Genomic DNA, 13,827 nt, shown 5'->3' with positions numbered 1-13,827 from the left:
TATTAATGCACACTGAGGAGGTCACAGGAAGATTTTATTTATTTGTTGATATATTTTGTGAGACTTGACTTTACAGATGTTCAACAAATGGTTACCAAACTCCATTTATAATTATAAAAACTGCACTGTTAACCAACCAGAATATTGCCTTATTCCAGTAAGAGTCTGTTCCAACTGTATGCACTATGCCAGCCTTCACCAATCTGGTGCTGTCCAGATGTTTTGGACTCCAACCCCCATCGGCCCCAACCAGCATGGCCAGTGGTCAGGAATTCTGGGAGTTGTAGTTCAAAACATCCGGAGACCTGCACTATGCTTTCCAAATATTCTCTTCATAGTATAAAATTGAGTGTAACTCTGAATATACAAGTGTTTCAAAGTTCATATTGTATAGACTTGAGAGAACAAACACTGAAAGATATGTCTACACATTTTGCACAAATTTAGTCACCTTTACATCTTTTCACGCTAATTCTTTTTACATCAGCCCAAGTTGCACACACTAGACTGCTAAGAAGGAAAGCTTGGTACTGGATTAAGTACTAATTGTTTGTAAAGAGTCATCACATATTATGGCAACAGTAAGATTCATGAAGAATATGGATACAGTTAGAACATGCAGAAAGTGTGAAAATGCTACTGGGCAACTATTTACGACAAATTAACATGTTTAATGTGGAGGTTTAGAGGAACTGCTTAAAGCGATGGTCTTCACCGTTTTTCAAGTGGGAGCCACTTTGACAAAAAGACATCAGTTCAAAAGCCTCCCTCCTCCCCCTGCCCACTGTGCCTATCTCCTTTCTTGCCTGCCCACCAAGTCTGTCTCCCACCTGCCCAGTCTCTCCTTCCTTCCTCCGCCCAGTCTGCCCGGTCGGTTTCTCTCCTCTCCGCCTACCCACCGTGTTTGGCTCCCTCCCTACCTCCGCATTGCTGCTGCTGCCTTCACTGCAGCATTGGCTGGGCATGGCTCTTCAGAGAGGTGGCCACACCCAAATGTCTGGCTCTGAGGGGTCCTTCCTTAGAGTCAGCCATTGTGGGTGTCCCTAGAGTTTGCCTGTACTGCAGGTGATGTCCAGGGACACCTCCCCTCCTAGAAAGGCAGGGAGCGTGGGGGGGGGAGCACACAACTCTCCATCATCCTGCTCCACTGCCTGACCTTTTGAGAGCCACCAGTGGAGCTTTTGAACTTTGGTCTTCCACAGCCAAATGGAATTCTATCCAAGCTTTTGTTCTGGTTTGTTTTTCAAAATTGAAAAGCCAGAATTAATCAGGTAAAGAATACAGCTGATGACATGATACGCTGCAAACATTTTTACGTAGTGTTTTTGAGGACAGTTCTTCTGCTTGTGTTGTGTGCATAAGATACATTGATACTGTGCCATATGTTTAAAGATAGATACCTGTTCTGTTTCAGAAACAGAGAAACATGAGCCCAAAGTAGGAAAGAATAAGCACCATATAATACATACTTTGAAGAGCAATCCTTCTTTAACAAGAGAGCTGAGAGCTGTTTTGGAACAGACCCTAGCAGAGAAGTTGGAATCCTTGGGAATTAAATCAGTAAGATCAACTTTAAGCTTTCTGGATTAAAATTACATGATTTTCATGTAAATCTATTGAGAGAGGGGTAAGCAAACATTTAAGGCACACAGTACAGCCAAGTTTAAGAATGGTTTAAGTTCCCCTAATTTCAGTGGAAGAGAGTTAAGCATACATTTAATTGCATCCTTGAAATCAGCGGGTTATGTAAGTGCTTAACTTGGGCATGCATATTAAGAAAAAAAGAATGTTTAAAATATACAATAAAGAAGTAGTAGTGGGAGTGATAACATCTGTTTAATTTGCAAAGATAATTTCATGTATAGAGAATGCTTTGGAGATAGTGCAGACAAAACAAATTTATCCTACAGAGTTTTCAGTATTCTTATATACAATTTAGCAAGAAGATTGTGGATTTTCAAAATAACTGATGGTTTATACTAAAAAAAATACCCTGAACATTAAAAGCTTTTCAAATGGAAGGAAGCATGATTACCAGGATAATTAACTATTTCTTGTAGAGAAAGAAGAAAATACATTTAATTTTTTATAATCTTTCAGACAAACTCACTGAGGACAAAACTAACCATAGCTATAGTCTGTTTACCAGAAATGGTACAATCCAAAACCAGTTTTTTTATTTTGAGGGAGAGATGTGGTGAAAATCCATAGAACAACCATCTTTTAAACGAAACTTCACTTCAGTATTTTAAAATACAAATTTGGAATAAGGTTTTGAATAAAACAAATATTGGGAATATGGTGCCATACATTTGGGGAAGTCATTGCTTTAAAACAAAGTTTATCAACAATCACAAGGCCATTGATTTTTTTGATTTTTTTTTGCCATATTTCAGGGGACACACACACCATTAAGGTATGTTATTAAAAAATCCCAACAATTTGAAACCTTTTGGGGTTGTTTTATTCTTTTACTTTTTAATAATAACCTGCCAGACTGAGCAGTCGCATTCTGAGTAAACACATCAGGTTCCAGCTTTCCCCTCAGTAAAATGGATCTGCCCTGTTACAGTAGGCCTAGGCTTAGCCCTCCCCACATGGGATTTTCAATCAGCTGATCTCTCTGAGAAAGCAGCCTTACCTAACTAACCCTATGAATGGGAGAGCAGTTTGGTTTCCCCTCTGTGCCCTACAATAGGGGTGGGTAGAAAGTAGATCTCCAGATGTTTTGGACTTCAGCTCCCAGGATTCCTGACCATTGGCCATGCTGGCAGGGGCTTCTGGAAGCTGAAGTTCAAAACAACCGGAGATCTGTGTTCTGTCCACTCTACCCTACAGTGACTTCTGTGAAAGACCAAACCCCCACACAAGGATAGTGCATGTAATGAAGTTACACAACTGTATGTAATGTCGACATGTAATGTCGATGTTGTGTACTTCACAAAAATGCTGCTCTGAAAGAGGGAAGCAAGACAGTTCTTTAAAAATTAGAAAGCAACGTGTAAATCTTTGAAGCATTGTGTTTGCTGTTTATTAGAATGGAACTTTTTCTTCCCTGCAGGGAGTTCACGGTATCCCAAGTGATCATTTGACCAGAGTCTTAATGTCTGTTGAATCTGCTAGAGAAGAGAGAAAGAAACAGGTTCCTGACATTCAACATATTCGAGAACAACTTGAGCGGCAAGTCAGCTTTAGAGTTGCTGAAAGAGCATCTTGCAGCAGGCTCCTTTCCAGCTCTCATCTTTCTTCAGAAGGTGCGATAACTTCCCAGTTCTCCTCCCCACACCCGGCTTCAGATTTGGGGGAGCTCTAAACTCCACCATGTGTGAATGATTCCTCAAAACAAAGTGATCATGTGCATGTTTATATGTACAATACGTTTATAAACATAAGATTCATTAACTAGTAAATTTTAAAAGCTGATGAATAGGTTAAAAGTCAAACAGTTAATTAACCAAGAATTTAAATCTTTGTGCCAGTGATTTTTGATGGCTATCAGTGAAGTCAACAGTGTTTCTTAATAACATACAGAAAATTGGCCATAGCACAAATGAAAGAGTTATCAAAGAGGATCAGAGATGAGTTTGTATCTTCCATAGAATCTGCCCTGATCTCCTTAGACAAGTCTTTATCACAGTTTTAAACTGTGACCCCTTAGATCCCTAATGTTGACCTCTGGTACAAGATTATCTGCATAAACTCTTGTCAATTATCCTATCTTTGTGGAATAGTGCAGACTAATAGATTAGTAACTGATCTAGTCATGTATGCCCTAAATTACTTCATCATATCCAAGTAGTGCCTTTTTTGTTACAGTTGAAAAATAGAAATTTCACTGACTGATAATCTGTCCTGTAATAGCATATTGCTGGCAGGATACTGAGAGCTATTTTGGAACTATTTTGGTGCCATGTTCCTGCAGTGGATTGTGACTTAGAGGGCCCTTTTCTTGCTCAAGATGCATAAAGAATGTCTGTTTTTGTGAAACTCCATCCAACTTAGAGAAGGAAGGTAACCAGCATTTATTATGAGCATAACAGTTTTCTGCATCATATTATTAGTTATTAAGAGCATATACAACTCCACCTTTTTTCAAAGCAGTCAATGTGGCTTACAGTGCAAAAAATGAAAACAGTCTTTAGCCAAAACAACAACAACCAACAGTGAAAACTAACAGTTGAAAAGATAGAGTGACAGCAGATGATGACCACATAAAAATTCAAGGAAACCAGGACCATAAAAAGGTCAATTATTCAACAGGCCAAATGCCTGCCAAAATAAAAGGGTCTTCAAGGCATTAAAAGATCATCAAGGAGGCAGCCAGGCAAGTCTCCCCAGGCTGGCCCACGAGACACAATTCAGCAAAAAGGCAACAGAAAATATTTCTCTTTTTTCTTGTTTTCATGGGCACAGTTTCACTGGATATTCTTAGCAGCAGTGACACATAGTTTCTTTTGGTCTACCAGTCACTGTGCTTATTTATTATTTGCATTTCGTTCCAGCTAAACAGAGGGCAGCTCACTTAGGAGGTTCATTATCCACAGTGTTACCCAAACCAGTAAAACGTTATTCGGTTGCCAAACGCCCATCCATACAAAGAACAATCCCTGCTGAAAACACATCTACTCCAAAGTAAGAGGAACCTTTCAGTTACGATGTAATTGTTTGCATTGTTGCAGTTTGTTTTTATTGTTGTAAACTGCCTTGTGATGGAAAGACAAGAAAGAAATGGAGGGAATTGGGTTTATTAATTTATTTCCTCTGAGCCCTCACAACTGACATTTAACATATTTTTTTAGCAGAATGTTGAGGCTGTTCTCCTGCAGAGAGGGGAGTGATCAGTTTTAATGAGTGTTCGCCATATCATTTTAATGTATTTATGGCATTTATTAGTCACTTCCACTCAAAGCAGCATACACATTAACAATCTGCAATATATCAAAGATCATATTAGGCAACAAAACTGTAAATGGTTTCTTCTGGTTTGTTCCCAGAACCAAGAAGAGTGCTTTGGGGGATGAAATTCCCAGGAAGTTCCATAGTATTACGTAAGTCTTCTTCACTTTGGTTTTGATGCTTAGTGATGGGTGTGATTCTAGACTGCACTAGGAATCCCAAATTCTGGATTCTAAACTAATGCAAAGGAAAAAGGTAAAATTGCATGCACCACTTTGCATAAAGAGTTGGTCAGTATGTTAATGAGAAAAGAACAAAGGAATAGGGGAGGGCCAGGGACATTTGCAAGGCACTCCTCCCCTAATCTGAAGCCCTAGTAGCAGTCCTCTGATTTCTTGGCCATCATCACATTTCTACAGCCATAAGGGCTAGAAATCTGCTTGTTTAAAAACATAATGAATACTTGGTTTCTCTGGATGCCAATAACACCTGTGTGATGAACCCAAAGATAGATGCACAGGCCTGCTTATTCTCTACATACATAATATACACAACTGCTTATACTATGCACAAAACAATGGTCATGAACCGCAGTTGACAATGACTGGTTTATGTTTGAATCAGGATAAAATCAGCTGGATTGTTTAGTTGGGTAGAATCCACCTTTGCTTAGAGGAATGTAAAATGGAGCTCTGTGTATTCTTTACTGTGCACAGGATATTTCTCAGCAGAGAACCCTTGCCTAATGACCTCAAACATGTGAGAGAAAGTTTAGATTGGTAGAAATCTGCACTCTTAAGCAATTCTTCTTTAGGGTGATGTTATTCTGGATTGATGTTGTTGTTGTTCAGTCATGTCCGACTCTTCGTGACCCCATGGACCATAGCACGCCAGGCCTTCCTGTCCTCTGCTCTCTCCCGGAGCGTGCTCAAGTCCATATTCATTGCATCGGTGATGCTATCTAGCCATCTCATTCTCTGCCGTCCCCTTCTCCTTTTGCCTTCAGTCTTTCCCAACATCAGGGTCTTTTCCAGAGAGTTTTCTCTTCGCATTAGGTGGCCAAAATATTGGAGCTTCAGCTTCAGTGTCTGTCCTTCCAATGAGCACTCAGGTTTGATTTCCTTTAGGATTGACTGATTTGACCTCCTTGCAGTCCAGGGGACTCGTAAGAGTCTTCTCCAGCACCACAGTTCAAAAGCATCGATTCTTTGGTGCTCAGCCTTCCTTACAGTCCAGCTCTCACAGCCATACATTACTACTGGGAAAACCATAGCTTTGATTATACGGACCTTTGTTGGCAAGGTGATGTCTCTGCTTCTTACTATGCTGTCTAGGTTTGCCATAGCTTTCCTCCCAAGGAGCAAGCGTCTTTTAATGTCATGGCTACAGTCACCGTCTGCGGTGATCTTGGAGGCCAAGAAAATAAAATCTGTCACTGCTTCCATTTCTTCCCCTTCTATATGCCAGGAAGTGATGGGGCCAGATGCCATGATAGTCGTTTTTTTAATGTTGAGTTTCAAACCAGCTTTTGCACTCTCCTCTTTCACCCTCAACAAGAGGCTCTTTAGATCCTCTTCGCTTTCTGCCATTAGGGTGGTATCATCTGCATATCTGAGGTTGTTGATAATTCTCCCAGCAATCTTAATTCCGACCTGTGATTCATCCAACCCGGCATTTCTCATGATGTACTCTGCATATAAGTTAAATAAGCAGGGCGACAATATGCAGCCTTGTTCTGCATTATTCTGGATTAGTTAATGCTTAAAATGGTGGTGCTCCGTTTACCCAATGGGGTGGGGAACAATGCATCTATTTATTTGATCCCAAAATTAATTCATTAGAGATCAGTGGCTTCTATTCCACTTTTCCCTTCTTTGAGGAGACAGATTTCAGAACCCAGGGAAACTGGCTAAGGCAATAACGGGTTTGGCAAACGTTTGGTTAAAACAAGCTCTTGCTGCACTGTTGTATTTTGTATTTTAAAAAATTATTCCTGCTGAAACAAGCTGAATCCACAAGTTTTTTTTTAAAATTTAGAACCCCACCATTTAGCTCAGAGGACGAAGTGGAGGAGGATGACGAAATCATGCATTCCTACATCTCACCAGAATTGTCTCAGCCTAAAGCACCCAAGAGCAACAGCAAGGGCAGCTTGTCAAAATTTGCAAGCCAGAGTGATGTGAATTTGCCTGAAGAAGATGAAGTGGAAGAAATTGGAGCAAATCTTAAGCCTTCAAAAAGTATGCAAGTTAATTCTGTGGGCAACCTTGGTGAGGAACTGTAGGCATGTAGCAACTTAGGAGGAGGCGTAACTGGCACATGCACACAGGAATCTGTGCCCGCCCCATGCTCGGCTTTGCTGCAGTTTCCTGTCTGGTATCCAGGATTGTGCTGCACAGCTGATAATCATATTGTCTGAGTTCCATTACACACCTTGCAGCCACATACACGGGCATGCAAACTATGGATACATTGCCAGCATCCATAGCTTCGAGGTCCATTCTTAACCACCTGATAAGCGGTAGTCATAGAGAACACATCCACTGGACCTGTAGCCCTTGATCTGGGCTTCCTTCTCCCCCCTCCCTCCCATTCTAATCTTTGACCAAGCATTCAGTGCATGCTTAATTTTGGCTGTTAATTTTGGCCACATCTACATGTGTTGAATATCATTACCTGTGGTATTAATTTTTAAAAATGAATGCAAAAAAAATGAACATTAAATTCATTTTTTTACATTATTTTAATTTGTAATAATCGGAAGTGGTATAGCATGACAAGAAGGTTCTTGGGCATTTTACACATTCCATAACCTCTGACTATACTCATAGAATTGATCTGTGAGTTACTCCCAAGATAGCAGAGTATCTCAGCCTTGCAAGCAAGCCTGAAAAATCCTTAGCCTGCAAAATACCTTTACTAGTCTGATGGGGTCTGGCAGAGGAAAGATGGAGAGCTCTACCCCTTTGGCTGCAGTCTGCTGCATTTTATGCTGGGAGTGGAAGATGGGGCTTCCCTCCTCTGGCAGCCCATGTGGTTTCTGTGCTGGGTGCAGATGAGGGACACAGCACCCTATCCTTCCTCCATCGGCCCATGCACCTGCATGCAGTTCCTAGTCACCTATGGCAGTCTTCCCCTCTAGATGTTTTGGACAACAACTCCCAGTATTCCTGACCATTGGTCATGCTGGCTGAGGCTGATGGGAGTTGATGTCCAAAATACCTGAAGGGCACCAGGTTTGCTTATGGTTACCAGGCTATGCTTAAATGCAAGTTTGGTGTACCTGAAGATCCAGAGAGCAGTCTGTCGAGGGAGACCACTACGCAACTTTGTGTGTAAGCCTCATTCAAAACAAGATTGGTGATGGTGCAACAGCAGCAGTGCTTTTACAGATTGTATCCACACCCTTAAAACATTTGGTTTATAAGCTGACCATATCCCATTTTCATTATTATCTAGGCATGCTTATCCAAAGAGCAGCTGACCAAGCAGAAAACCTTCTTTTGAGCCAAGGAAAGGATAGTAAACCTGTTGGAGAAATTATCATTGGCTCAGCATCTATTCAAAAGTGTGCCCAAGAAGTAAAGGTATTTGAGTTTATTTGTAAGGACTTATATCTATATCAAGACATGTTTTCTTTTCTGAAGCTCTTTCCCTGACATTTGAGTGGATATTCAGGGGATCGTCTACTGTGGTAAGAAGTTCCTTTCTGAATCCTTTTTATTATTTTCTGTCAACAACTCTGTAAAAGGCATCTATGGTCAGTATTTTTTAAATCTAACAGCAATCTAGCTATTAAAGAACTCTGATATTTATTCATTTTCAACCTAAGTAAAATTCAGATGTACAAGTCAGTCTCCCAGGACTGCTTTAGCTGCAGCCATGCAAAAAGAGGTTTAAGGGATATGGCAACTAGAACAGAGTACTGCAGCTTTCTTCACCTACTGTGGAAAAGCTCTTTGGCTCCCTAACTGCACTGGCTCTTTCTTTGCTTCTAAGCCCAACCCTGATTGCAGACTATAGCCTTTAAAAGTCCTATGTGGTCTAAGCTGAACATATCACCTGAAGGAGCACTTGTTCCCATATGCACCTGCTCACCCTTAGGATTTTAGAGGAAGGCCCTGCTCGAGATGTCATCTATGAACATAGCATCTAGAGAAGTGAGGTCCAGGATAAAAATAAAAGTTTTAGGGAAACACTTCTTTTTCCCCTCCCCCCGCCATGATAAGCAAATATGGTTATAAGCAAATATGGAAATATGAAAACTTTTCCATAAAATGCAGTTCCATCGACGAAGGGGAGGAACCATAGCATATCTGCTTTGCAGGAGGTCCCAGGTTCAGTCCTTGGCATCTCCGGTTAAAAAGATCAGGTAGCAGGTGATGGGAAAGTAATGGGTCTCTGCCTGAAACCTTGGAGAGCAGCTCCTTGGCGTGCAATCCTATGCATGTTTAGACAGAAAAACATCCTACAACTCCCAGTATTTCCCGCCAAACATGCTGGCTGGGGAGTACTGGGAGTTGTAGGGTATTTTTCTGTCTAAACATGCATAGGATTGCACCCTTAGAGTAATAGACAATACTGAGCAAGGCAGAACAATACTCTGACCTGGTATAAGGCAGCTTTCTATAGCTGGGGGGAAAGGAAATGAACTTAAACTCATTTTTTGTATTGTCATTTCCATACTTTACACCTCCATTTCACTTTCTGAAAGGATAGGATATGTCATGGGAAAGTCTGCCAAAATTAATTCCCATTGGGGAATTAAATGCATGTTTAACTCTGCCCTGTTGAAATGAATGCAGTTTAAGTGAAACAGTTTCATTTGGGTTGACCTCTTCTTTAAACTATTATGTTTGTAATTTTGCACATAATGTAAGCATATTCTAATTTTTAGCTTTAGATTGCATATTGTAGCCTCCTGTCAGTAGAAGGCACTGCATTATTTACTACAGTAGCATAATGGTTATCTGTTCTGTTGGTACTGTCACACTGTTTGGTACTGAATTAAGTAAATATTACAAGTATTTCAGTCTCCTCCCCCAAAACTACTATTTATTTAAAAAACAAACAAACAACAGATCAAGTCAAATGCTTTTCTTATCTGGCCTGTCCATTTCCAGAAATATTTAAAATAATCAAAATAAATTAAGTATACAGTTATTACTGCGCAGTTATTATTGCAGGTATAGAACAGGGGTGGAGAACATGTACCTTCCAGATGTTGGATTCCAGCTCCCATCATCCCTGAACTTTAGTCATGCTGGCTAGGGCTGATGGGACTTTGAGCCCAACAACATTTGGAGGGCCACAGATTCCCACCTCTGCTATAGAATGGGTCCAAAGTTTACCAAATTCAATTTATTTCTTAATAGTTTACAGGAGTTGAGGACGAAGATGATGATGATGACTGGGATTTGTCATCTCTGGAAGATGAAAAACCCTTGCCCGCGAAAGAGGAGAAAGTTATGAATGCAGCTGCCCTTGAAAAGAATGATTCAAATGTTACATCCATGCCCCATGCCTGGGGAGCTCCTGTGGGAAAATCACTGAAGGACGAAGGTATATTAGTGATGGCATCTACAAGTGGTCAGTATTTCTGATGTTCTCAGCCACAGCTGTGTCAAATCCCTCTCCCTGCACACCCTGGGAAGGAGGAGTGAGATTTGCTCCAGAGCGAGCCCTACTGAGGGTCTGGTGTTGTAGAAGGGGAGGATGTTTGTTTGGAACTATGTCTCCTTCTCCTCTTAATTTTAAAAATACATACAAGGTGACTTACAATCAGTAAAATACCATAACTTATATATCAAATGATCATAAAACTGCAGAAACACAATTAAAACCAGAATCTTCCATGAACACTAATTTGGTCTAAAAAGGGTTGCGTCTGGGTGCGAGGGTGGCTGTTCTTTCCAATGAAAAGTGGGTTTTCTGGAGTGTTTGTTCTTAATAAGATTCTTAAGCCAGGTTGAGCTATGCCAGGGGGATCCAGCTTCTCTCGCTTTCTACAGTCTCCTGAGCATCCCTTTGCTGTAGAAATTGGCTATGAGCCTGCCCCTTGCTTTTGTGGCCATTCCTTAACCCTATGAGTCCTTGTACCAGTGTGGCTGCATTGTGTCTGTTGCCAGTTGTGCTTGTGTGTTTCTCTGCCAGTGTTGCGGCTCTAAGGGTTTTTACCTGCACACAGACACACACATACAGAGACATGATGTAAAGCTCACCACCACTTACCCTGCCAATGTATTTCTATTAAGCAGCTAGTATAGTCTCAAGAATATCTATAAATATAAGCTATATCTATCTCTGTATCCATTTTAAAGCATATTTTATTTATTCCTTTTTAACTAGATAGAGTGATAAAGTGGTTAGGGCATTTGACTACACTCCTCTAACAGTAATGGATTTGATACTCTCTAGGTGGCTGTTCCCATTTAATTCAGTGGTATCTTCAGCCTTTCCCAACCTGGTGCCTTCCAGATCTTTTGGACCAACTCCCATCAGCCCCAGCTACTATGGCCAGTGGTCAGGAATTGGAGTTATAGTCCAAAACATCAGAAGGGCACCAGGTTGGGGGTGACTGTAGATCACAGTACAACAGGGATGGGGACCCATGGGCCTATTTCAGCCTGCTGTGGCTGCCCTGGCCTGTGGCCCCATTCAGCTTCCAAGCCCTCCCCCCTGCAGGCTAGCAAGGAGAGGCATCCTTATTGTTACCTTTGATCAGAAGCTGGCAGGCCAGATGGGGACTTCCTGCAGGCCATATGTGGACCACCCCTGACTAACTCTGTGAACTGTGGCCACCTTGTTCAGAATAATTGAAAGCAGTCAGAGTTTGGGGCTTCTTACATCAGAGGAAGTGCTTTCTACTTGTGCAAAGGACCCTCGGGATCCTAGGCACCAAATTTCCCATGTAAATTGAGAACAATATCCTTTCATATGAAGTGCAACTTTTATGATTTGTTGCCACTGAAACATAGATGTTTGAGTTTGAGCACTTAACAGCTCTCTCTAGCTCTGAAACATTTAGCAGATGAAGTGGTGACTTAATGGACTGGAGTGGTGGCATCTCTGTTTAAATAAATAATTTTTCAGGGGTTCCACAGGGGTTCCCCACCCCACACACGCCCGTTTTTGCATGTGTATATTCAACACAACTGATCCCCACAAGCAATGTAGCACTGATCCACTGGTAGTGGCAGAGGAGAGGAGGTCCATGTGACAACAAGACGTACAGGACCCACACACAACACAGTAGCTTTTGAGGTACTCCATTTCATGCATTTCTAGTTGTACATTAAGGCACTGACTCAGAAGCATAGAAAATTCCTATGTTGGCCAGCCTTGAAGAAGATAAAAATTCTTCCAGAAAGGTTTAGACTAGCCATTAGGAAGTACTTTCTAAATCTAAGAATGCTGGAACAAGTTGGCATAGGGGAGTGGTGGAATCTCTCTTGCTGCGTATCTTTAAAAATAATGTTGCCATTGTCTTTTTAAATAGGCCTTCAAGATGCGGATACAAGTACATTAAAAAGCAGCTTGGTCACCGTCACAGACTGGAGTGACTCTTCAGATATATGATTGTTGTCTTTGGAATGAGGTTTTATCTACAACAATCCGATTTCTGTTCATTTTTCTTGCTGTGCATTAACAAGGAACTTTTGTTTACAAAACTCTGGTGTCTTTTTAGTTTCCCTTTGATTTAATACAGGACTTTTTAAATGCTTCCAGGTAGCTCTCCAATTTCAGGGAATAAGTGATGATCAATAAACAGTATTAACTGACCCAGTATTTTAAGTAATTAAAAATATATAAAAAACAAACCTTTATACTAAACTTTATAGAAAATGTGAACATCTTAAATAAATTATTTATTTTCTTGTAAATGTTACTTTCTTCCTTCACAAACATACAAAAAAATTGCAAAGGTTGGAAGAAATTGACATCACTTTGAGCAGTGGGTTCTGTGGACACTAGCAGCTTTCCCTGGACGGAAGAGGAGTTGGCTTTGTGGGAGGAGACCCCTGCTGGGCTCTCTTCACCTCACAAACTATGTATATTTGGGCCGTACTGTCACCGTAATGTTACTAGGGATGTTCTAAAGTCCTGCAAGCATTACTTTGAGACTTGCTGAAACAGCCACACTACTCCTGCTGAGCATAAGCAACTAAGTCTTGTAGCACCTTAAAGACTGACACATTCATGCTTTTGCAGCCTGCCAGCCATGACACCTAGGATTGCCAGCCTCTTGCCTGGACTCAGTGCTTGTACATTTAACTCAAGGATGGGCAACACGCAGGCTGCAGGCCACATGTGGCCCTGCAAAAGAAAACGGTAAAACATTGTTTTAAGGGGGAAATGGCATCTGCAGCATTAGGGAGCATCAAAAAGGTCATATTTTGCTTGCTTACAAGCTACATTTAACTCATGTTGGGTTCTGTAGCAGACCTTTTGGGGGCTCCCTCATGCTATGGATGCCTTTTTTCCCTTAATTATTTTTTAAAACCATCTAAATCAGACTATATTAATGACTGAACAACAACAAATGTCCCATGAGGTGGGGTCCAGGGGACATAAATGGCCCTATGGACTCCCAAAGTTGCCCACCCCTGATTTAAATGTTCTGTGACACTGAGAGAAAAATAAAATTATTGCCCTCTTCCTCCTCTACTGCTCACTATGGATAGCAGTACTTCAATTTTGCCTTATAGTAGGAAGAGGAAACTCCCTGTCAAACTGGTGGGCAAAATGTGCAGAAGGCCCAGCAATTGCCATCTTGCTCGGTCCCTTGGAGCATTTAAAACTATAGGATCTTCTGCAGCTGTGAGCATGGTAAAGCTAATTATTATTGTGTCCACATAAATTTCACCTGAAGAGAAAATTGAATTGAATTGTGTGGGGTGAAGGGGCTCCTTGTGAGGTGAAACTAGTAAA

General features: G+C 41.1%; 1 protein-coding gene across 3 annotated transcripts in view; it reads left to right on the top strand.

Annotated features, from left to right (window-relative positions):
- The window catches only part of DZIP1 (DAZ interacting zinc finger protein 1), a 41,209-nt gene extending 28,433 nt beyond the window's left edge, over nucleotides 1–12,776 (top strand). For all 3 annotated transcript variants that reach the window (XM_084844750.1, XM_084844751.1, XM_084844749.1), the window contains 8 exons: nucleotides 1,415–1,560; nucleotides 3,062–3,254; nucleotides 4,503–4,632; nucleotides 4,995–5,048; nucleotides 6,934–7,136; nucleotides 8,356–8,483; nucleotides 10,272–10,458; nucleotides 12,395–12,776. In XM_084844750.1, the coding sequence (XP_084700876.1) occupies nucleotides 1,415–1,560; nucleotides 3,062–3,254; nucleotides 4,503–4,632; nucleotides 4,995–5,048; nucleotides 6,934–7,136; nucleotides 8,356–8,483; nucleotides 10,272–10,458; nucleotides 12,395–12,474 (1,121 nt within the window). In that variant the 3' untranslated portion in view covers nucleotides 12,475–12,776. The remainder of the gene's footprint in view (nucleotides 1–1,414; nucleotides 1,561–3,061; nucleotides 3,255–4,502; nucleotides 4,633–4,994; nucleotides 5,049–6,933; nucleotides 7,137–8,355; nucleotides 8,484–10,271; nucleotides 10,459–12,394) is intronic.
- Nucleotides 12,777–13,827: the final 1,051 nt, after the last annotated feature.

Source organism: Heloderma suspectum, chromosome 3 (assembly GCF_057233095.1).
Source record: "Heloderma suspectum isolate Gila_16-S chromosome 3, 16-S_ref, whole genome shotgun sequence".
In the NCBI taxonomy this organism is placed as follows: domain Eukaryota; kingdom Metazoa; phylum Chordata; class Lepidosauria; order Squamata; family Helodermatidae; genus Heloderma; species Heloderma suspectum.
This window is presented reverse-complemented; position numbering and strand designations above follow the sequence as displayed.